At 29.7% G+C, this 24,287-nt stretch overlaps 1 protein-coding gene across 1 annotated transcript; it reads left to right on the plus strand.

Moving 5' to 3' along the window:
- Positions 1-11,986: 11,986 nt before the first annotated feature.
- LOC126725144 (receptor-like protein 15) lies at positions 11,987-22,118 on the plus strand. The gene is made up of 3 exons (XM_050429680.1): positions 11,987-12,436; positions 18,832-18,978; positions 19,779-22,118. The coding sequence occupies exons 1-3, from the start codon at positions 12,016-12,018 to the stop codon at positions 21,989-21,991; spliced, it is 2,781 nt and encodes a 926-aa protein (XP_050285637.1). The 5' UTR covers positions 11,987-12,015; the 3' UTR covers positions 21,992-22,118.
- The last annotated feature ends 2,169 nt before the right edge of the window (positions 22,119-24,287 follow it).

Genomic DNA, 24,287 nt, shown 5'->3' on the forward strand with positions numbered 1-24,287 from the left:
GCAGCTGGTGTAGCTAAAGGAACTAATCCGTCCATTAATATGGTCCTACTAGGAGTAATGTCTTCAATGGCAAAGCTTGCTGGATTTTCATGCAGTGGGTTTGTGATAGGATTTGATCTTTGGTTCTGTCAGATAGCATGGATGTCGTACAGCCATTGAAGGACCAGTTGTTGAAAGAAAAGGCCCATAGATTGTATAGTGTTCTGAGAAAATAGTTGAACCAAATTTAGAATATAGCCAGGGGATTGTGACTTAGATAGATATACCATCAGCTCTATTCCCATTAAAACTGGATTGTCAGTGCTCTTGCTAACTTCTGATTCAAAATGCTGTATTCTGGTTTGTGTAATCTGCCAGTGGGGAATCTCTTGATTCCAATTATTCTCCTGTGGACCAGCTTGTTCCAGCGTAGTAAGAGTGCCAGTTGTGATTTGGATTTCATTCGGATCATTTGCTGTTCCGCTGCTCTCTCCCACATGAAAATGGGAATGTCCATGCCACCTTGGCTCACTTGAATCCTCATATGCCATGGAATAGTAATTTTAATTAAGAGTTTTACCACTATGTTTTATGTATTGGATAGTTTATTAGAGTAGGAGAATTTCACAACTAGACGATAAAAGTAATATCCTAAGTATATTACAAAGACCATTACTCATTAAGTTATTTAAATGCCATGTGGGCTTAGTGAGAGAATGTAAGGAGGCTTATTGTTGCCCACACACAATTTCTAATTGATTAATTACAATATACTTAGATTTATTTTAGAGTGATAGATAAAGAACACTTTCTAGGAGTATGTTAACATCACTTGAAATGTCATTTAGTGAATAAACACTATAAAGTAACTCTTAATTAAACTTTTTGATGGCAGGAGTATTCTAACCTTTAAAAATATACATTCTCGGTTTAAGGTGTAGAGTAGTTTCTTTCACAACCCATTCTTTTGCGGTGAGATTTTATTTACAAATCATTTGAACAACATATTTGTAGGTATTATTACTATTATTATTATTTTCTTCCACTGCTTTTGATTTTTTTACATCCAATTGATGCTTACCGTCACTGCATTGGGAGGTTTTGGTCATTGGATTTGAAGGAGTTACTCTTTTTATGCATTTTCTTATTTACTTTAATTGTGGGTTATTTTGGCCTTGCCCACTTTGATTTTGATTTTGATTTTGATTTTTATTTCTGGTGAAATGTGAGATGGGTTTTGATTTTGTAAATTAATTTGAGTGGAATTTATTTTGTACCATCTTCCAAGAGAGAGTTAGTTTTATCTTCTTATTTCTTCATTTTCGATCCTAATCTTATGTAAAATATATCAATGGGAGGGTTTATGATCTTCATTTTACGTTCAATATCATATACTATATAATAAAAGTTGGACTTAGACGCCATGATTGCGCCAAGATGTTTCATCAAATTGCAGAAATTTTATTAAATTTCTGCTTTAAAAAATTAAGTTTAGTTATTTGGTGGCATATAACTATTGTACCTAAGAGACCTAATCAGTTTGAATAGCAAAAACTAAACTACAATCAAGAATCCTATCTTGATTATAAACCAAATTTTGCAATAATTTTTTAGATAAAAACAAATATTTATTTGTTCTTACTACAATTTCTAATTTAATAAAAAATTGCAATTGAAGTGAAGTTAATTATATGAATAAGTCCTTATTGGTTTCTTTACCAACAAATAAATTCATAAAGGGTGCTCAGTTATTGGTTTAATGTATATATTAGAAACCAACTAAACAATTTAAGGTTCTTATCAATTTTTATATTCAGCAATTAGTTTGGCCTTTTGCTTTTTCGTGTATAAATTATCATCAAATTTTTATTTTCATATTTATCTTCAAGTATATCTAATAATTTTATGAGATTTTATATCAGAGTTTAACTTGAAACTCTACTATCTCTTAATGGTAAAACCAATCGAGAAAAAAAATTAAATTATATATTTCTATTCGCCCAAGAGCAAGGAGTAGTAGAGTATGATAAGAGAAAACAATTAAGTAGCACATGAACTTGCATAACTTCAATTATCTATTTATATTTTTGTTACATTTGTTTTCCTTAGAATAAAACTATAATGAAGAGGATGTTTGTATTAAGTTTATGCTTGCAGTAGTAGGTGGACATATCAATGATATCATACCAACTAATCAAAAAGTCATGTATTTAAGATAGCATCGTTTATCCTTGGGAAATTTTTATTCAAGGTTTCACAACCCCGACTCCCACATCAATATGTGATCCCTCCTTATAATTTTCTAGAATTTTTTTAATTTTCAGGTTTTTTGATAGAATTTTAATCTATGGAGACCGTTTCTGATGATTGTGCTCTTTATCATCGGATCAAGATACCGATGGGTTTTTGGTGTAGGCAGAGATTGAATCCTAGATGTGGTACGTTTTTATTATTATGTTACATTTTTTGTGCTAATGGATTATGGATGTGGTACGTTTTTCTCTATTGTTAGTGCAGTCTTTATCAATTTCAATCTCAGGCTCTCAACTAAGATATCCTTCCAGTAATACCCTTTCTCTTAGCTTATATCATTTTTTTTTTGTGTGTTTTTTTCCTAGAATAAATTTCTTACTAAAAAAATACATTGTTTGCAGCTTTGTTTTTTTATTTTCCCCCATTATTATTAATTCTCAAATATGATAAGGAGAATGTACTTTTTGTAGCTAAACAATACTTTACGGAAGTCTGCAATGAATGCTACAAGTTCTCTTTTTGTACTATTTTAAAATGTTGTATTTCAATATAGTTTTGAAGAATCCAAATTCAACCTTGATGAGAAAGAGAAAAAGATTGAGTCATCGCATTTTGTTAATTTTGATATTTACAAAGATTGAAAAAGAATAGTTTAGAAAAAAAAAATTTATTTTTTGTTAATATTAAGATTTATGTTAGAATGATAACATTTACCATTGGTTAACTTTGAATATATATTTATTATTGGTTAACTTTGAATGTATATAAATACTAATTGATATAAATGGAAAAATTAATATTTCAGATACATGCTGGACATGCAAGTTGAAGACACAACAGAACTTGCAAATATGCAAGTCTAAATAAGCATACAAATATGCCAAAGAATCAAATGCAAGGCATAAAAATAGAGGGAGACATAGAGAGAGAAAAGTACTTGTTATGCAACTTTCCAATATGAAGAAGAGATAAGAATGATAGAAATATGTTGTTTATTTAATTAAAATAATTCTATCAAACTTTGATAGGTTTCTCACTATTGTTTTGAATATATAATTTTTATGTATATATTCATAGAAAACCTTGAAGTTTTCTTTATTGTTTTCCATTCTTTGAATATTTTATAGCTTTAAATTCTTGATTTTTACTATAAATCCAAAATTTAAGTACTTAGAAGAATAAAAAAGAATGTTGCATTAAAATTTTTTTTTTTTTTTTAAAAGAAATGAAGGTAGTGAGATTATGTGTATACAACTTTATAGGTATAGTGGGTTCCAGTTAGTTCAATTGGTAAAGTCTCTGATGGTTGTATAAGAAATCTGGAGTTTAATCCCTGCCTACACCAAAAACTGATTGGTGTCTTGGTTTGATGATTATGAGCTATCATTAGGAGCGGACGCCATAGGTTGAAACTTTCTCTCTAAAAAAAAAAAAAAAAAACTCTATTGGTATATTATTATACTTTTAACATTGTTTAATTTTCTTAATTTATTTTAAAGAATCATATTAGATGTTTAAACTTTGTTCATTTAAATTAAGATCTTATTTTTAAATTATTTTTTCTTTTATACTGTCTTATAATCTTAATATTTTACTCCTCTAAATAAAAATTCTGGTTCCACCACTTCCTGATCCAAACATATTAATTGTGAATTAGATGCAATGAATAATTTCAAGAAAAAATTGATAGGAAACAACTGTCAAAGCAGCATCATTTTCCCATGCTTTTTTTCCAACCAGTTGGCCCCATCTTAGTATCATACTACAAACGGTGGGAGGGTAAGAGAGAGGGCTACAGAGTAGCATTTCATTAATAAAAACAGACCATTTTAATGGCACTAACAGTTACGGAAATGGACAGGCAACAAGTGGCAAAACACCATCACTTTCATTGGAATTTCTTTTCCAATATGTTGGCAGTTGGCACCCATCATTAGAGAAAGATGGTTTATTTTCTAGTGAATTGGCAGTGAAACTAATTTTCAAAGTGGTCCATTAGCAAAAACTGATATTAAAAAAAAAAAAAATCAATAAAAGTCATTCATGAGAATTTTTTGATTTCAGTCTGCCCACATAGATAAACTCACGCCCAATTTTATAACATATTTACATGTCAATTTGTGATGATTACAGTAGCTGCTGAAAAAAAAAGTACACCAATTACAAAATAACACTTAAATATGTTGTGAATTTAAATATATAATAAGGTGTTCCTAATTATTATTATCATTATTTTAAGAAAACTAGCATTATTGTTTTAAAATGTTGATATTTTATTTGATGGTTGAATATGAGATCTGGGGTTCAATTCTTGCTTACACTAAAAATTGATTGGTGTCTTGATTTAATGATAAAGAGCTATCATTAGGAATAGACGCCATTGGTTGAAACTTTCTTAAAAAAAAAAAAAAACAAAGGAAAAAAACTAACCCATTAGTCCTCGGTCTCACCAATCAGGCAATTAGCCAAAACAATACGTGAAGGCAAAACAAAACAAAACAAAAAAAATCTCTCGTACAAGATTCTGTAAAACATATGATCAGAAAGAAAAAAATTTATGTGCAAACTAAATAACAAAAATATATTTTCAAGCTTATTTTAAGATTTGCCAACCAAATGCAAGAAAACAAGGGATTTTTTTTTTTTTTTTTGGTTTTTGAGATAGGTTTTTTTAATACATATATTTTCTATTGAAACATACAGTAATAACCAACAGTAGAGTTTAAAATTTAAATTCAATAAAGATCTGGTGTAATCACATACATTTACCCTCAAATAATGTATTGCCAAATTAAATTATTTCACAAAAATGAATAGAGAGTATTAAACATTATCATAATTTCCTTAAATATATCAAAGTAAAAAAAAAAAAAAAATCAGAGCAAAGAATCATTAGGAATTAGTGGGGGTCATCATTAACAACCAATGTTAATATATATATCGTCGGAGACGAATTAGCAAGACCAGTTGTTGTCATGTACATGTTGTCATCGATGAGGAAATCAGAGATGAAAAACTCCTAAGCCCAAGGCTGAATGACGATGAAATGACTTCATTGAAGGTGGTGGCTCTTAACTCTAGCATTGTCTCGGGTCGTTATGGTGGTTCTCCTTTTGTCCTTTTTTATTTATTTATTTTTATTTTAATATTTGAATATATTTATTAAAAAGGAGTGTGATAATATTTGTTATTTTTTTATTTTTATTTTTTTGTAAAAAAATTTGATGTAGCATGACATTATTGATGGGAGTAAACTTTTAGGTTCACACCACATTCTTATTAAATTTAAGCTTATATTTAAGACATATTCTTTGCCAAGCTTCTTATAATAAAATTGATAGAAACTAATAATTTTCCATTTCTCTTTGAGTTTACAATTTTCTATTTTATACTGTTTGTAAAATCCAAAAGACATCCAAAAATTTTTATTTAATATATATTACTTATAATATATCTTAAATGTCTCTAAATTTACTCATGTATCAATCAAACCAATTAGTCAATACGCGGGATTGCAAATTTATCTTGGTTTTTCTTTTTATTATTCCAATGAATGTTCCATTTCTTTTTTTTGTCACAATATTCTAATTTGATTGGCTAACAAAAATCGATTGCATTATCTTGAAGATTCCAATATATATTTAAAGAAACATGGAATAAATTTATATAATATTTGATTGCATGATAGATTAGGCCCCAAAATCTAATAGTGTTTTTTTTTTTTCACATGTTAAAATCAATATTTAGGGAAATATTTTTATATTTATAGATGTGAAAGGATTTTAATCTTTAGCACTTGATCCATTATGATTGTTTTTTATCATCATGCCACACTAATTGGTTTTCAATATAATTGGAAGTCAAATCTTTATCATCCTCTCTGTTATAATTCTTCTTTATTATCAAGTTAAGATCTTAATTGCTTTTTGGCAAGTAGCCAAGATTCGAATCTTAGATCTCTTTATTCAATACATAAAGCTTTACATGTTAAGCTAAATGAAGAATTTTTTTTTTTTTTTTAGACATTAAACATACAATCATTATCAAAATTGTTAATTTCTTACCATCATGATGCATGGATACGATAATTTTCATATAAGTCATCAGACTGATACGATTAATTCCCCTACAACACGTCAGATAAAATTCGAGCCATTCGACTAATTCTGCCAGTCAATTCCGCGTGTTTGGAGTAGCAGGACAAAAATCTTAAGTCTTCTATTTCTGTTCTTTTCCACTTTTTCTTTTTCTTCTTAATTTGTCCCACTATCCACGCACATGACCTTCATTTTTCTCCTCGGTGTTCTATCGTCTATGTCAAAAGGTTGGTTGGTATGTAAATGTATCATTGTATGATCTTTCAATTTCATTCTCTCCTTTCACGTCCACATGAATTTTCTTTTAAGTGTTAGATACGTTGATTGATTAGGGCCACATTAGTTGGCCAATATATATATATATATATATATATATATTATTGGCCAATGTATTTGGCTGTGATATGGATTTGAATTTATATTCTTAATAAATCATCAGATGAGATCTAATTAATTATATATATATATATATATATATTAGAGACAGAGAGTAACTGTTATCGAAATATTTCATTTTTCATTCCGTTAATCATATTAAAATGATGTTTGGTATGAAATTCACAATATGGTTAATAAAACACTGTAAATTTTCATAATATTAACACTTAACAATTAATATCACTTATATCTTCCTCTCAAAAAAAAAAAAAAAATCACTCATATCAATAAAAAAATATATATGGATCAAGTCGTGACAGAGCCCAAAAGAAATGCCATCACCCTGTTCAATATTGGTCAAATTACTTTCGTAATTATCAAGAATAATACCTGCATCATCACTCTTTTCCAAATTTCAATAATAGGTAGTTAAACAAAAGGTGTAACAGGAATTTGACTGAACCTATTAAAACAGAAAAGGATAAGGCTGTGTTTGTTTCGGAAAAAAATATTTTCCAACCACCATAAAATGTTTTCAGGTGATAATATTTTTTGGAAAAAAAAAATTATTTTCAAGTATTTAGTTGTGTTCGTGAAAATGTTAGGAAAAATAACTTTCTTTACACATACCTTCAATATTTATCTCTCTATGTTTATTTTTACAAATCTAAATAAAATAAAGGAACAAATATACGTAATTCTTTATAGTTTTCCCATAAAACATAAAAACTCTATGAAGTTTTGATTATAATTTATAATGTAACACTTAAAGCTATAACTATAATATATATATATATATATATATAAGTGGCAAAGTTTGGATTTCAACTCAGGGGACAAGATTAAATGACATCTCGATACTCATTATTATGATCATGTTTCTTCATAAGTTCAATTAACTACATGTATGTATATATTTCATATCATTCAAATAAAGGAAAAAAAAAATCAAATTATAGTAAATAATAATAAAAAATAATCAAATTATAGTAAATAAAAATAAAAAAATAATCTAAATATATAATGTTGAAATTAAAATAAATTGAGAAAATAAATTAATGTAGGAGTGTTAGGAATATAATAATATACCTATAAAGTTGTATTAATGTTTCAGTGCCTTGAATTCTTTAAAAAAAATTTGTAGAATTAAGCAGATGTTTCTTTATTTGTTTAAGTAGTTAAAATTAAGATTTACAGAAAGAGTATGAAACTGTGAAAAATTGGAAGAAAATATAAGTCATGTCAAGGACACGATAAAAATTCACAACAATTTCACAATACTCCTCAAATTAGCACATCATCTCATACATGTGGGTCATTAAAAAAATTTAAATCATATATTGTGGTTGACATCCTGAATGGAAAGAACACAAAGTAGATTTTTTAATGCTCTATACACAAAAAGAAGGCGATTTCAATTTTTTCATCATTGACCTTTTTTATGTCTAAAAGATACAAGTTTGTAGTTTGTACTATATATATACTATGACCCTGTAAGAAGCAAAGAAATTCTATAATAGTGAATATAACTATATAAGTAGCCTGCTACGAAAAGACGAAAACTAGTATGATGATTGGTTTTTTTTTTCTCTTAAAGTAACATGCTTTTGGGTATGTGAGGGGGTTAATTTAGGCTTCTAAACTCTAGTATTATACTATTATATACAAATTCTGGGCAAATAAAGAGTGAGATCAGGGGTACATTGGACAAAACCTATATTTGGGATGGGAAAAGTTCACACGGTAAGATGGCTTAAGCATAAAGGAGAATTTTGACCATCATAACTCATTTTTCACCCAAACCAAATATACCATCAGTTTACTAGAAGCTGCGAATTTTCAAACGGAGGAAGGGTGAGAGCTACTTTTTCACTTGAACTAATGGTTTTTCAAAAATTGATAGGAAAAAAAACGTCAAATCACTAATTTATCTGGTGCAACGAATTTTCAGAAATTGATAGGAAACAAATGTCATTTTTCGCTTTCCATTGAGTTGGCAAGGAAACTAATTTTCAAAGTAGTCATTAGCATTATTCTTTTGATTTAAAAAAAGAGAAGCAGACCTATTAGTCCTTGGTCTCCCACCGGTCCTTAGTCTCCCATGGTGGGAGACCAAGGCCTAATAGGTCTGCTTACAAAGTAGTCATTTGCGTATGTATTACGCTGATTGGTGGCATTTGCGTATGTATTACGCTGATTGGTGGGAGCGAAGTAATGAAAAAGAATCTTTTGTTTTGTTCTGCCTTTGCGTATGTATTAGCTGATTGGTGTCACCAATCACCAATCACACCAATCAGCGTAATACATACGCAAAGGCAGAACAAAACAAAAGATTCTTTTTCATTACTTCGGTTTAGCCCATATAACAAGAGACTTTTATCCCACCAATCACACCAATCAGCGTAATACATACGCAAAGGCAGAACAAAACAAAAGATTCTTTTTCATTACTTCGGTTTAGCCCATATAACAAGAGACTTTTATCCCACCAATCAGCATAATACATACGCAAAGGCAGAACAAAGCAAAAGATTCTTTTTCATTACTTCGGTTTAGCCCATATAATAAGAGACTTTTATCCCACCAATCGCGTAATACATACGCAAAGGCAGAACAAAACAAAAGATTCTTTTTCATTACTTCGGTTTAGCCCATATAATAAGAGACTTTTATCTCTAGTACAAGTTTCCGTAAAAAGAAAAAAACATTCCAACTTATCTCAAATAAAAGTTTCCTAAAACCACGCTACGATTTTTGTTTTTATTTTATTTTATTTTATTTTTATAACATATACTTTGTTTTTTTTTTTTTTTTAGAGAAGTACATATACTAATTTTTAAAACACACATAGCGGATTCCATTAGCAACTGGAAACAACTCAATTTTAAAAAAGAAAGATAAATATTGCGAGCTCCTACAACCCAATCTTTCAAACTAAACTAAAGCAAGACACATGATATTAACGATTTTTTCCTCTAATAATAAATTCTTTTCACCAACCCTTTGGAAAAATTAGATCTTTTTGTAGGAAGAAATAGACAGAAGCCAATTACAAGTCATCATGTCAACTATCATACAATTCGGTCTTGAAAATGATATTATTCACTAAATTGAGCGATTAATCCTAAATTCGCATATACTAATACCACTAAATTGATCTAGTGGGAGACTGACTAATAAGCAATCACATGGAAGTAGGAGAATGTGAAGTAGAGGAGAATAAACTTGAGATTGAAAGAGACTTGAACCATTTTTATTAATGCATATTTTGAATTTTTTTTAAAAAATTTTTGTTGACACCATTTAGGTGACAAATAATTTTGATCAAGACTACTATAAATTTTAGAAATAAGAGGATCAAAGTGTAAGTTTACCAATCCTCAAGGAAGTTTTCGTTATTTTCTCTAAACTTTTTCTATATAATACCCTTGACCTGTGAGATGTAATAATTTCTCCCTAATCTCAATCATTTCATAAGTCGTAAACTCACGGTACTTTCTGTTTGGCTTATCACTTTTTTTCTTTAATAACATCCCACGGCACTCAACTTCAAGGCCTCTATTTAAAATAAAATCAAGGTTTAAAGAATAATAGAAAAAAACTTAAAAGTCTTAAATTAATGGGGCCCATATTTTACCACGAAATAAATTTTTAAAATTTAGTTAAGTTATACGATAGAAAACCTTCAAGTTTTCTCTATTTTTTCCATTTTTTGAATATTTTATAGCTTAAATTCTTGATTTTTACTATAAATCCAAAATTTAAGTACTTAGAAGAATAAAGAAAGAATGTTGCATTTCATATATTTTTTTAAAAGAAATGAAGGTAATGAGATTAGGTATAATTCTATACTTTTAACTATGTTTTATTTTCTTAATTTATTTTAAAGGAATCATATTAGATGTTTAAACTTTATATATTTAGATTAAGCTTTTATTTTTAAGTTATTTATTCATATTTAGATTAAGCTTTTATTTTTAAGTTATTTATTCTTTTATACTTTGTCTTATAATCTTAATTTTTACTGCCCTAAATAAAAATTCTGGCTCCACCAGTTCCTGATCCAAACATATTAATTGTGAATCAGATGCAACAAATAATTTCAAGAAAAAATTGATAGGAAACAAATGTCAAAGCAGCATCATTTTTCTACTGTTTTTTTCCAACCAGTTGGCCCCATCATACTACAAACGGAGGGAGGGTGAGAGAGAGGGCTTGATAGCAGCATTTCATTAATAAAAACAGACCATTTTAATGGCACTAACGGTTACGGAGATGGTTTCTTTTCCAGTGAATTGGCAATGAAACTAATTTTCAAAGTGGTTCATTAGCAAAAATTGATATTAAAAAAAATCAATAAAAGTTGTTCATGAGAAAATTTTGATTTCAATCCGCCCAAATAGACAGACTCATGCCCAATTTTATAACATATTTACATGTCAATTTGTGATGATTACAGTAGCTGCTGGAATAAAAAGTACACCAATTAAAAAATAACACTTAAGTATATTGTGAATTTAAATATATAATTAGGTGTTCCTAACATTATTATTATCATCATTTTAAAAAAACTAGCATTATTCTTTTAAAATGGTGATATTTTATTTTATTTGTGATTAGGTTCATGGTCTGATGATAAAAAACTATCATTAAGAGTAGACGCCAGAGGTTGAAACTTTTTCCAAAAAAAAAACTAACCCATTAGTCCTTGATCTCACCAATCAAGTAATTAGCAAAAAAATATGTGCAGGCAAAAGCAAAAAAAAAAAAAAAAAAAAAAAAAATCCCTAGTACAAGATTCTGTAAAACATATGATCAGAAAGAAAAAAAAAATTCATACTTATCTCAAATTAATAAAAGTTTCCTAAAACCATGCCGCTATCTTTGTTTTTATTTTTATTTTTATAATGTATACTACGTTGTTAAACACTCATAACGGATTCCATTAACAACTCAAAACTAGTCAATTTTAAGGAAGAAAGATTAGATAGACATTGCGAGTTGTGACTGATCTACAAGCCAGTCTTTCAAACTAGACTAAATCAAGATGTGTGACATTAACGAAGTATTCCACTAATAATATATTTTTTTAACCAACCCTTTGGAAAAATTGGATATTTTTGTAGAATAAAAAGGATATAAGCCAATTACATGTCATGAGATTCTCATGCCCAAAGACTTAACCAAAAGTTTATCTTATAAATTATGGATTTAAATATGAAAACCTTCTAACTTTCTCTATATAAAGGCCCATGGACTTATAACTTTTTTGTCTTGGGTACTTACACACAAGCTAGTTTAGCTAGAAATGAAAGGAGTTTCACAAAATTTCTCAATGGGGTGGCCTTTAGTGAAGTTTTTGCTGTGGGCTTTATTACTCTTTGTTCAAATTCATGAGCACAGAGCTTGTGTTGAGGAAGAGAGGACGGGTCTCCTAGAATTGAAAACTTTTCTAAAATCCCACACTAATTATACCAAGCCCCTCCTTCCAACTTGGGCTGATGAGACAAAGGGTGAGTGTTGTAGTTGGGAGCGGGTCAATTGTAGCGCCACCACTGGTCATGTGATCAATCTCACGCTCTCTTATATAAACGAATTTCAATCTCCGACTGTTGAGACTTATGTGAGGGGGACTTGGTTCCTAAACGTGTCCTTGTTGCAACCTTTCAAGGAGCTAAGAATTCTTGATTTATCTGACAACGGAATTTCTGGTTGGTTAGGAAATGAAGGTATGTGAGCCTTTGCTTCTACTATCATATACCCCACTCCCAAATCACACACCCCACTCCCAAATCACACACACACAAATACAAAAGAACTTTACGCTTAATAGGAAAGGCTCGGGATCAAGGTAATTCAATTCGATTAAATATCCCAAATCAAATTTAAAATATTCTAGTTGGTCATTTGCTCTCAATTTGATTAATTAAATTTATTTTAGAGGATGAGTCATTTTAATCATTAGATTAGATATAATTTCTCTCTATTCTAAACTCTTTTTTTTTTTTTTTGGAATCTCATTTACTCTAAACTTTAAATGCAAATATTTAGACAATAAACCTTACATATGTCAAATATATATAACGGTAATTTATTTAGAAGTATTTAAGGAGCCTCATTATGATGTGTCAAATATTTATGAACAAATCATTGTTTTCCATAAAACATCATATATTTACATCACTCCAAAATATAACACGTTATTTCCAATTTGTCGTATGCATTGATTAAGAGACACATAAAATGGTTCCATCTTGCTTCTTAATTACCCTCTCTCAACGTTTGTTAAAACCAAATAAAATGGTGCAACAGTCCTTGCAAATTCTCTTATTATTTATATCTGATTTCATCAAAACCAGTTTGCGCCTAGCATTGTTAATAAATAATAATAATAATAATAATACACGAACAACTACGAAGTAAAGAAAAAAAAGTTGATGGCAGTTGGCTCTGTTACTAGGGATATAACAGAGCGCAGTTGCACATTATATTTAATATTGATGAAATAAAATTTTCTAATAAAAAACAATTTCAAAATTAGAGCTGGATATCATTTTTGTTGGACCGTAATTAGTGAATCATCATTGTGTCAGCTATTTTTGGCTCCATCCTATTTGCTTAATATTGTTTTTCAGGTTGTTATACCATGTTTCTGGTGTTAATGCTAAATCTTCATTTGTTTGACAATACAGTTCCAAGACGATTAAGCCTATACTTACACAAAATGTTCTGTGCCTTCATTAGTACTAAATTGAGCAATGATGGTTAAGCAGGACCCTTTTTGTCCTAAACCTATTGCATTCCTTTTTGTTTTTGATCATGTAAATTGAGTACATTTGTCATCTTTTTTTTATTTAGATCATGATTATATGTAACATTCATAAGAGGTGTTTTTTTGCGGTCCAAGAGATCATACTTGCACCAAAATCTTGATTTAATATTTAATATTTATTGCAATTGCTTTCTTCCATTTGTATTGCTTTTTTTGGATACTGGGTGTGCACAAGAGAATTACTAATTGCTAAGACCATTTCGTCAACAATTTAATAATCAACTAAATACCAAATCAAAATTCTTTGATTGAAGATTTTAACTAAATGCCAAAACAAAATCAATTAACAAAATCATATGTATTGCATATGCATTGCTTTGCTTAAATATTTAATTAAAGATTTTGACAAATTAGCGTTAAAATTCAAAAATAGATCCAAAGCTTTTAATTGAAGATTTGGGGGATATGAATTAGTGAGAATGATTCCAAATGCAGTGGTTTGGGGGTAAATATAACATAAAAAATCTACTTTTCTTTTACCTTCTTTAACTATCATGGTTGGAAAAATCTCACTATATTTTATCTATAGCATAAATTTGTTTATAATTCTAAAAGGTCATAAATTTTTGAACAAAAAGGAAATTAATTTCTTTTTTATTTGTTATAATATATAGAGCACAAATTTTTTTCATAATATCAAAATCTTGAACAAAAAGCAATGAATTTTTTTATGAGAAATGATATGTCTACAACAATTTTACAACAAATCTTAAGTGGAAGGTTGTTATTGTTGGGTTAAAAAAGTAATTTTAGTGCTAAATTCAAATTTGAACCAATAATAACTAACCACCCATGATTTGTTGTAAAAATGTTGTAGATGTAACACCTCTTTTTTTTTATTAGTTACTATATGTAGAGAACACAGCATTTTCATTAGATACAAAAAGAAAAAAAAACATGAAATCTTTTATTTTATTTTAAAAAAATAAAAATAAAAACACTTTTCTTTTGGTTGGTTTTGCAAAAGGATACGATAAATGAATTATTTTAAAAATTAATAGTTCAATATATCTAAAATGAAATATTCTTATGAAAAAGAAATACCCTATTATACTATTTTGTAATATTATAGCATTTCATTTAAATAAATAAATAAAAACCATGCCAAGCACTGTTCAAAAGCTAGTTTTATATATATGTGTGTGTAACATGTGAATATTAGTATCTACTTTCCACATTTGAAAAAAAAAAGAGTAATGCTACAGACACAAATTATTTTACAACATTTTTACAAACTATGAAAACAAACATAAATTTTATCTTGAAGCAAAGGAAAAAATAAATATTCATGAGAGAGAGAGACACACATAGAGAGAGAGAGAGAGAGAGAGAGAGAGCCTAGTAACAAGGAATAATAAAGCATTAATATTTTTGGGTATCTTGGAATTTTAATATTTTTAGCTATTAAAGAGGTTAAGGAATAGTTATTCTTCATTTTAAAAAATAGCTATTCATAAGGAATAACTATTTATTGTAATAGAAACTCAACCAAACAACTAAATAGTTATTCTTATGTATTAGCTATTACATTACAGGGTCTATTACAGTGTATTAAACGAGCCCTTAGAGTTTGATTCATATGCTTATATATAAAAGTAATTTTGAATAGTAAGTTGTCAACATATATTCTTTTAAAATACAATTGATAATCTAATTTGAATTTCACATTGTAGCTTTTGAAGTGATCCCCCCCCAAAAAAAAAGAAAAAAAAAAAAAGGAAGTGATATTGAGAATCTTATAAAAGGGAAGAGGGGAATGAGTTTTTTTTTTTTTTTACAAGATAGAATTTCTACTCTAGCCTAATTAAAGTGTATATGTGTGTGAAGCTCCCTCCTAGAGACTTGAATCCCAGCCCTTGCCTCCCACAAGTATTTATACTAGTAGAGTGACCACCTCATCAAAAGTGCGTGGTAGGGAACGAGATTTTTTAAAAACTTATAATACAGCACACACTCAAAAAGCCTCAACTCTTAAAAGGGTAGTACAAGGCTTTCAATGTGGGAACTTACCTAGTTAATATTTTTTTGATAGATAAACACACAGGGGTAGATGGAAAAGAGTTTTTGAAAAACTTACAATACGATACACACCACAAAATGATTTAACTCTTTTTTTTTGTTTTTTTTTTTTAAGTCAAAAGGGCCTAACTCTTTGAATGTGTAATGCAAATAATTATTTTAGTTTTCCTTTGGTTATTGAATAATTGCTTTACACATAGTATTTAATTTATTGCTTTTGCTTGTGTGTTATGATCAGCAAACCAGTTCTCAAGAACACGAAATGAAGACAATGACTTCCAATCGTTACAAAAAGTTAATAAATAAATTGTATTTTATATAGTTCATTAATTGTATTTTCTTACAAATAAATGTTTGTAAAATTATATTGTAAATTGTTACTTATTTTAATATATTCCCTTGCTCATGCTTTCTCACTAATTGATAATTGCTACTATTACCGGTGCTTTTTCTTTTCTTTAACAGCCACTACCAACACGGCGACACCTACAACGTTTGGCCTTTTGACATAGACTTCATAAATAAGAAAGGCAGATACAATTGCCAACATCTATATTTATATGATAAGAGCACAATCATAAAACTTCGCACCAATCCAAAAAACAAAAAGGATAGATAGGGGTGTGTGGTAATGATTGTTCCATAAAACATATTTGATTCTTTATAGCTCAATTAATCAATGCATTTTTTTTCTTGTTTTACAATTATTGTGCTAATGCATAACATGATGTGACACTTTTTCCTTTTTGTTTTTGTTTTTGTTTTTGTTTTTGTTTTTTTTTTTTTTTGAGAATGACTTTCCGCATTTTGTTGATAAATTTAACAATGGATTTTTTTTTTTTTTTTTTTTTTTTTTTTTTTTTTTTTTTTTTTTTTTCAGAATCTGATGGTTTGTCTAAACTGAGAAAGCTAACACGCTTAGATTTAAGCTTCAACGATTTTGACAATAAAATTTTAAGATCCTTAGGTGCCCTCCCAGTTCTTAAATCTCTGGATTTAAGCCAGAATACTATCTGGCCTCTTTCTAGCAAAGGTACGTGTATATCTGAATTTTCTTCGCAAGAATACCATGAAAAAGTTTACACAAAACTGAAATCTAATAACCAATATTTACCTTTATCAAAATTTACTCTCTTCGTGTTAAAAGGCACAAAATGCTTCAGTGCAATAACTAATCCTTTTGATATATACAAATGATAGTCGTAGTATGCCTTCAATATTCAATGAGCATTTTAACCGAAATTTTTGTCCATTCCAATATAAATATATTTAGTTCTACCATATATATCTTCTATACTTTTGGTTTTAATCTGATATATGAATATCTCTTCACTGGTGATGTAGAATTGGTTTATCTAAGCAGCTTGGGCATCCTAATCTTGCAACATAGTGACTTTGATAGAAAAAGGCACAATACCTTTTAGATCTCATAATAGCATGTCCAAAATTTTTTGAAAATGTGTCTTAGGATTTCCTTTAAATACTATGTGAAATAGATCTAAAACTCTAATCACTTAATGGGCTTGACAGGCTAATGGGCTTTAATCAAATTCTGTAGAACCTGTCTTTTGATCGAACATGTTCTTTCGATTGGTCGAACTTGGCATGTTTCGAATTTTCTGAACTTGCAGCTTCTTTTTTTTTGTATTCTGGCTTGCAACACCTTGAGCATTGTTTAATATACCTTATAAACTATATAAGTTATACCTAGACAAGTTTGTGCTCACGGTTTGCCAATTGTTTTAAACTTTTAAAACCTAACATACACTTCCTAACCTACACTTCTTTACGTATCTTGAAACTGAAATAAGAGAATAAGTGGTAGTTATAATGTGTGAAGAAAAAAAAATTAAAAATCAAGAAAAATTGATATTTTAATGTAATGAAGTGTAAAATAGATAATGTGATGTGAATTTTTATTTTATTTTTTAAATGAGTATATAAAATAGAAAAATTAAGTTCTTATAATAAAATAGACGAAATTGTTTGTATGAGCTGATGAATATTTTTACTGGTACTTTTATCTTTTCTTTAACAACTACTACCGAACACCTACAATAACGTTGGGCTTTGACGTATAAGTAATCGGTCTTTCTCTTGGCTTCATAAATAAGAAAGGCAGATACAATTGCCAACAATTCATATTTATATGATAAAAGTGCATACCTATGGCTTACAATTATAAAACTTCACACCTATCCAAAAACATATATATCTTTTTTAGAAACATATTTGATTCTTGATATATATATTTTTTGAGAATGACTTTACGCATTTTGTTGATAAATTTTAACAATTGATTTTTTTTTTTTTTTCAAAATCCAGTTGTTTATCAATTATGAGCAAGCTTTTTGTTTGTTTGTTTGTTGATAATACTAAGTATTTTTTAACACACACGGAAAGAGAGGAGAAGGTTTTTTAAAGAAACTTACAGTAATGTATATCCAAAATGACCTAACTCTTGGATACATATACACTTTAAACATTTTTAACTTACACTCATTTTCCAATGTGGGATTAACCCACTGTTTTTTTTTTAGAATACTAAGTATTTTTTAACACACACACGGGGAGAGAGGAGAAAGTTTTTTAAATAAACTTATAGTGGTGTATATTCAAGAGGACCTAACTCTTGGATACACAGCACAGGCTAACGCAATTAAATTAATAGCTAACAACTTTGACAAAGAAGTTTTAAGATCCTTAGGTGCCCTCCCAATTCTTAAATCTCTGGATCTAAGTTTCAATAATATGTGGCCTCTTTCTAGCAAAGGTACTTGTATATCTGAATTTTCTTCGCAAGAATACCATGAAAAAGTTTACACAAAAGTGAAATCTTATAACCAATATTTACCTTTATCAAAATTTACTCTCTGTGTTAAAAGGCACAAAATGCTTCAGTGCAATAACTAATCCTTTTGATATATACAAATGATAGTAGTAGTATGCCTTCAATATTCAATGAGCATTTTAACCGAAATTTTTATCCATTCCAATATAGAAGTGTTTAGTTCTACTAGATGTTTCTTCTGTACTATTGGTTTCAAGCTTATATATCAAATTTTGAATATCTCTTCACCGGTGATGTAGAACTGGCTTATCTAAGCAACTTGGAGGTCCTTATCTTGCAATTTTGTAGCCTTAATGGAAGCCTACCATTCAAGGGTAAACATTCCAACATCTATTTTTATTGATTTCCCTCAATTAATCTCCTTAATTGGAGCCATTTCAAATACTTTCTCTTGACATTACTGTCGTCAATTCTCCTGGTAGATATGGCAAATTTCAGCAGTTTGGAGATTTTAGATTTGAGCTCAAATGATTTCACTGGAAGCATTACTCCATATATCGGAGCGTTATCTTCTCTCAAGGCTATATCATTAGCTTTTAATAGACTCAATGGAACTTTAAACACTCCAGGTGAGAATCTACTATGAAATCAGTCATTTACAATTTTGGTTAGGAGTGTGAGAGCAATTGAAAGAGAATGGTTAGTGATTTGATATAGATCAATCCTTATTTGCTGCAACTTGGAAGCATAACATTTGACCATCCACACACAAAAAAATCATTTTAATCCCACAGGACCGACTCTACCATTTGTTAATTCATAATTGAGCCAATTTGCCTAAGGCAGCCGTATAGAATAAGGTCCCATAATTTTGGCCCTATAGTAGTACAATATTTAAATTTTGTAACAATTTTAAATAAATCATGTCACATAATTTTTTTTTTTTTTTTAAGTGACAAAGCTTAGCTACTCTTTTGCTATTTCACATCTAAACTTAGCTCCCACCTAAAATCAATTATAACAAAAAAAAAAAAAAAAAAAAAAAAAAAGGAGCATTAGACATAATATCAGTAATAAATAAGTTGTTGACAAAACTTGAATACAATTTTTTTTTTTTTTGGTTGAGAAAACTTGAATACAAAATTTAATTAGTAATTTTACATCTAAAAAAAAATGACGAATTTGAAGTAAAAACTTATAATATAGAAATTTATATAAACAATATTAAATTGATATCAAAATATAAGAGAATATATGACTTAAAATTGCCCTTCTTAAGCCTCAAATCTTTTTTCTCAAAAAAAAAAAAAAAAAAAATCGTCAAATCTTATTAAGCATGATTTCATATATTAATTAGGTTGTATTGTTGATTCTTTCAGTGGCACAAGTTTAGGATAGACACCGCTAATCTTATTATTGCTTTTGATAGAATTTTGTGCGCTAAAGAAACTTGAAGAGATAGAGCTTGCTGTTAATGACTTTGAAGGGATGCTTCCTCCATGCCTAAACAATTTGACATCTCTTTCGCACTTGGATATATCTAGCAACCGGTTCAATGGAAACTTGTCTTCATCTCCAATAGTCAACCTAACATCCCTTGAGTACATTGATTTGAGTTATAATCTTTTTGAAGGTTTATTCTCATTCAGTTTATTTGCTAATCACTCCAAGCTTAGGGTGATTCAATGTTTGAGTGACAGCAACAAACTTGATATAGAGACTGAGAATCACAGTTGGGACCCTTTGTTTCAATTAAAGGTCTTAGTACTGTCTAATTGTAATCTCAACAACCCCACCGGCAACTTTCCCAAGTTTCTCTTGGGCCAACATGAATTGGAAGTCATTGATATCTCTCATTGTAAATTGAATGGAAGCTTCCCCATATGGTTGCTCGAAAACAAAACTGGACTACAAATGTTAAATCTTCGAAGTAACTCTTTCACGGGCGAGTTTCATTTGCCATCAGAACACTACATGAATCTTTGTTGGTTGGATGTCTCGGACAATCACTTTGATGGGAAACTTCAAGAAAATATTGGAAAGAGGATTCCAAAATTAGAATATCTAAATTTATCTCAAAATCAATTTGAAGGAAATCTTCCATCCTCAATTGGTGACATGAGTAATTTAAGGAAATTGGATTTGTCCTTCAATAATTTTTCTGGAGAGGTACCAATGGAATTGGTTGCCAATTGCACTTCTTTTGCTATTTTGAGGTTATCTAATAATAACTTTCACGGTGAAATTTTCTCAAAGCACTTCAACCTATCCTCGTTTTCTTTAGAATTGCAAAATAATAATTTCACAGGCACTCTTCCAGTTGTACCCCTAAAGGTAGGGGGGTTCCTAAATATTAGCAACAACCACATGATAGGTACAATTCCTCTATGGATAGTAAATGGTAGTACGTCACCATTAATTGCTGTTGACTTGAGTATCAACTCATTCGAAGGCCAGATTCCATGTGGACTAGCTTCATCTGGAGTAATAAACCTTTCTCATAACTTGCTTTCAGGATTGTTACCTTCTTGCTTGAATCTACGGTATGTTAGGCACTTGCTATTGCAAGGGAACAAACTCACTGGGTCATTACCAAAAGCTATTCTCAATTCATCTCTTGTGACATTGGATATTAGAGATAATCGCTTTATCGGCGGCATCCCTGATGAAATTGATGGACTTTCCAACTTAAAAGTGCTTTCGTTAAGTGGCAATCATTTTAGTGGTGTGATTTCAAAGCAGTTGTGTCGGTTAAAGAGGATAGGCATAATGGATCTTTCCAATAACTCTTTTTCTGGGTCAATACCGTCCTGCTTTAACAACATATCCTTTGGGAAGCTAGTTGCTAGTGATTTTGTCTATACACCTAATGTTTATGCTTCGATAGAAGGTTTTTATATCCCATCTAAATCTGTTCTAAATACGCATTTTATAGTTGAAGGGTCATCTCTGCTCTTCTATGAACAAGTTGAGATTGAGATTGTGACGAAATATAGGGCTGACTTGTACAAGGGTCTCAACCTTGATTTGATGTCTTCATTGGATTTGTCATTAAACAAGCTAATAGGAGAAATCCCACCAAAGCTGGGACAGTTATCTTCACTACATGGACTAAACTTGTCTCACAATCAGTTGACAGGTCCTATTCCAAAATCGTTCTCAAATTTGACTCAATTAGAGAGTTTAGACCTTTCTCAGAACAATTTGAGTGGGGAAATTCCTTCGACATTGATTGATATAAACTCTCTTGAAATTTTCAATGTGTCTCACAACAACTTATCAGGTAAACTTCCAGACTTTAAAGCACAATTTGGAACATTTGGAAAGAGTAGCTACGAAGGAAATCCATTTCTTTGTGGTCCACCACTGGAGAAAAACTGCACTGAGATATATGAGTTACCTCCATCACCACAAAAATCCTCAAAGACAAGTGATGGAAAATGGTATCAAGTCGATCTTCTAGTTTTCACTACTAGTTTTTCGGTATCTTACATCATCTTCTTTTTGGGTGTTGCTAGTGTTCTTTATATTAATTCTCATTGGCGGCAACAATGCTTCAATTTGATTGAGGATCGTATATATTGGTATTATTATTTTGCTTTAAATACCCTAAAAAGGCTTCTGAACCGTATGTGTCGTTAGACTTCTATGGAAATCTTTGGTGGTTGTATTGATAATACCTATTTGTATCAATGTATGTGTATTTTGGTTATGAATAATAATTATCATGCTCTATTGTGAAATAAAAAGTTCACTTACACTTCTTTCATTTGTGTTGTAATCATGTGATTAATTAGTCAATCTCTTGGATGATAATGTTATAATTTTATTTTGAAATAACTTGTGGAAAGTTTTATATATATTTATATATGTCGCATGTGCAATACTTATTTTATTGAATATAATATTATAATATTTAGGAAAATTAGTTATAAATATAACATGTGATGAGGAAAAAATATCAGACAAGATAAATTGGTAAGAGTTATAAGATTGTTTCATTGGTATACATTAAGAATGTGACATATTACTGGAATGAATTCACAATTATTTAATTAATTACCACTATCCTTGTGGCATATTGATTGCTACCTCCATTGTGGGGTTAATTCCGGGATTTAAATCATTCCAATAGCACAAAATTATTATTATCAGTTAACTTAAGCACATGATTTTGCTTTTAGCTTCTTGATTATTTGTGCTCCTAAATTTATTTTTATTGGATTTGAATGAATAATTCTATACTTCTCCAATGAAGGAGATCCATCTGGAGTAAATTTAATGCATTACGTAGACCAACATATTTTTTTCATCCGATATTAGTTTGGAAGCACATATTTAAATTGGTGTGCTTCTGGAAATAAAATTTTATTTAAAAGTCACTTAAGCCATTATAAGGCTAAAAGAATAATTTATTACTGATAAAAGTTGAATAAATTACTAAATTAAATAGTGAGTGTTTGTGGGTAACAAAGCTGGTTGGGTCATACCTATGAAAAATGCCATGGATTCCATATTTCCATGGTCATCATGACTCATGACTCTGAAAAATGCTACATATATGTTGGATGTGAGAAAAATGCTACAAAATCCTTATGCTTTTACCCTTTGTCTGTTGGATTCCTTTGAAACGAAGTTGTGTGACTTAAACAAGGTGTTAATGAATTTAATCAATACGGCACCGTTTTGCAACATATACCACAACTACTTTATGGAAACGGTAGCGTAATGCGTATCATTTAGGTTCCTTAGGTCCAGAGTTGGTTGTTAACTGTAATTAGCATTTGCTCTTTTTCTAATAACAAACTTTCCCGCTTAATTGGGAATTAGTTTCAGATTAGTTTTTCCTTTTCTTTCTTCTTAGTTTTTATATAAATAGCATTAGCCTTCTATCTATATTCTTTTTATTGTACTCTTTCATCATCAATAACAGAATTGAGTTTTATTTAGAGAGAGAGGGGGTCCTTTGATTTTTACACTAAGCTATAGATAATATATACAGTTAAAATACGAGAAGTTTGCCATGAAGTCAAGGATTTTAATGAACTAATGGCATAATTATTAAATTCACAGGGCAATAAATTCCAAATCCGATAGCATAGTTATGGTGTTTGATAATAATGATATCCCAAAGACTGGGCCTGGGGTAGTAAATTATGGTAAGTGTGGAAGCACGAAGTTAAAGGAAGCTTAATTTAGCGCTTGTAATCACAATGAATTTTTATTATGAGTTTGCTATAATCCGCAATGGGAGATTTGAGTAAGAATCAAATAATTTTAATTTTCTGGATAAAGTAGGACTAAGGATTTTATTTATCAAACTTTTCTGTTACATTTCTGACTGTGTATCTCTCTTTTCTCTTTTTCCCCTCAAAATTCCCTCCGAAAGATCCCATCTTTCTTGTTCATCTCTTCCCTATTATACTCTTCGTTCTCCTTCTTTTTCATCCCTATCCATTCTTTTATTTAGCTCATTTACTTCTCCAGTATGATCTTCAACATGTGCTGTTACTTAGTTGGGTAGCCTTTTGTCCCATCAGGCTCTCATTTTCTTGAGGTTATGATAAACAAAGACTTTTGGGGTTTTTTGTCATATTTTAATCAATTATCTATAGCATTAAATGTAATTGTGTCAGGTAGGTTGTTGTAGATCTATTAGGAAGATTTAGAAAACATCCTTGAACTTCCTTGTAATTTCCAGAATTATTCCTTGGAAGCTCAGAACATAGGTTAATGTGGATAGTATGGCCGAAGTGTTTTACCTCGGATTGGTTCCGTGGTTACTTATGAATGGATCCATGATGTCGAGTCCCGTTGGATCAGGATTTGAGGTTTAAGCAATTTGGGAGGGGATTTTTTGTTGGGATTAAGGATCTCTTTAGCCTTGTTGGGATCAAGGACCTCCTCAGCTTTGTTGGGATCAAGGATCTCCCAGGCT

Source organism: Quercus robur, chromosome 5 (assembly GCF_932294415.1).
Source record: "Quercus robur chromosome 5, dhQueRobu3.1, whole genome shotgun sequence".
NCBI classification, from domain to species: domain Eukaryota; kingdom Viridiplantae; phylum Streptophyta; class Magnoliopsida; order Fagales; family Fagaceae; genus Quercus; species Quercus robur.

Bases quoted from the DNA above. Each gene is read 5' to 3' on its own strand.
- LOC126725144 (XM_050429680.1), top strand. From the start codon at position 12,016: ATGAAAGGAGTTTCACAAAATTTCTCAATGGGGTGGCCTTTAGTGAAG. The intron at 12,437-18,831 runs GTATGTGAGCCT...TTCTCCTGGTAG, and splicing joins TGGTTGGTTAGGAAATGAAG to ATATGGCAAATTTCAGCAGT. The intron at 18,979-19,778 runs GTGAGAATCTAC...TGCTTTTGATAG, and splicing joins TGGAACTTTAAACACTCCAG to AATTTTGTGCGCTAAAGAAA.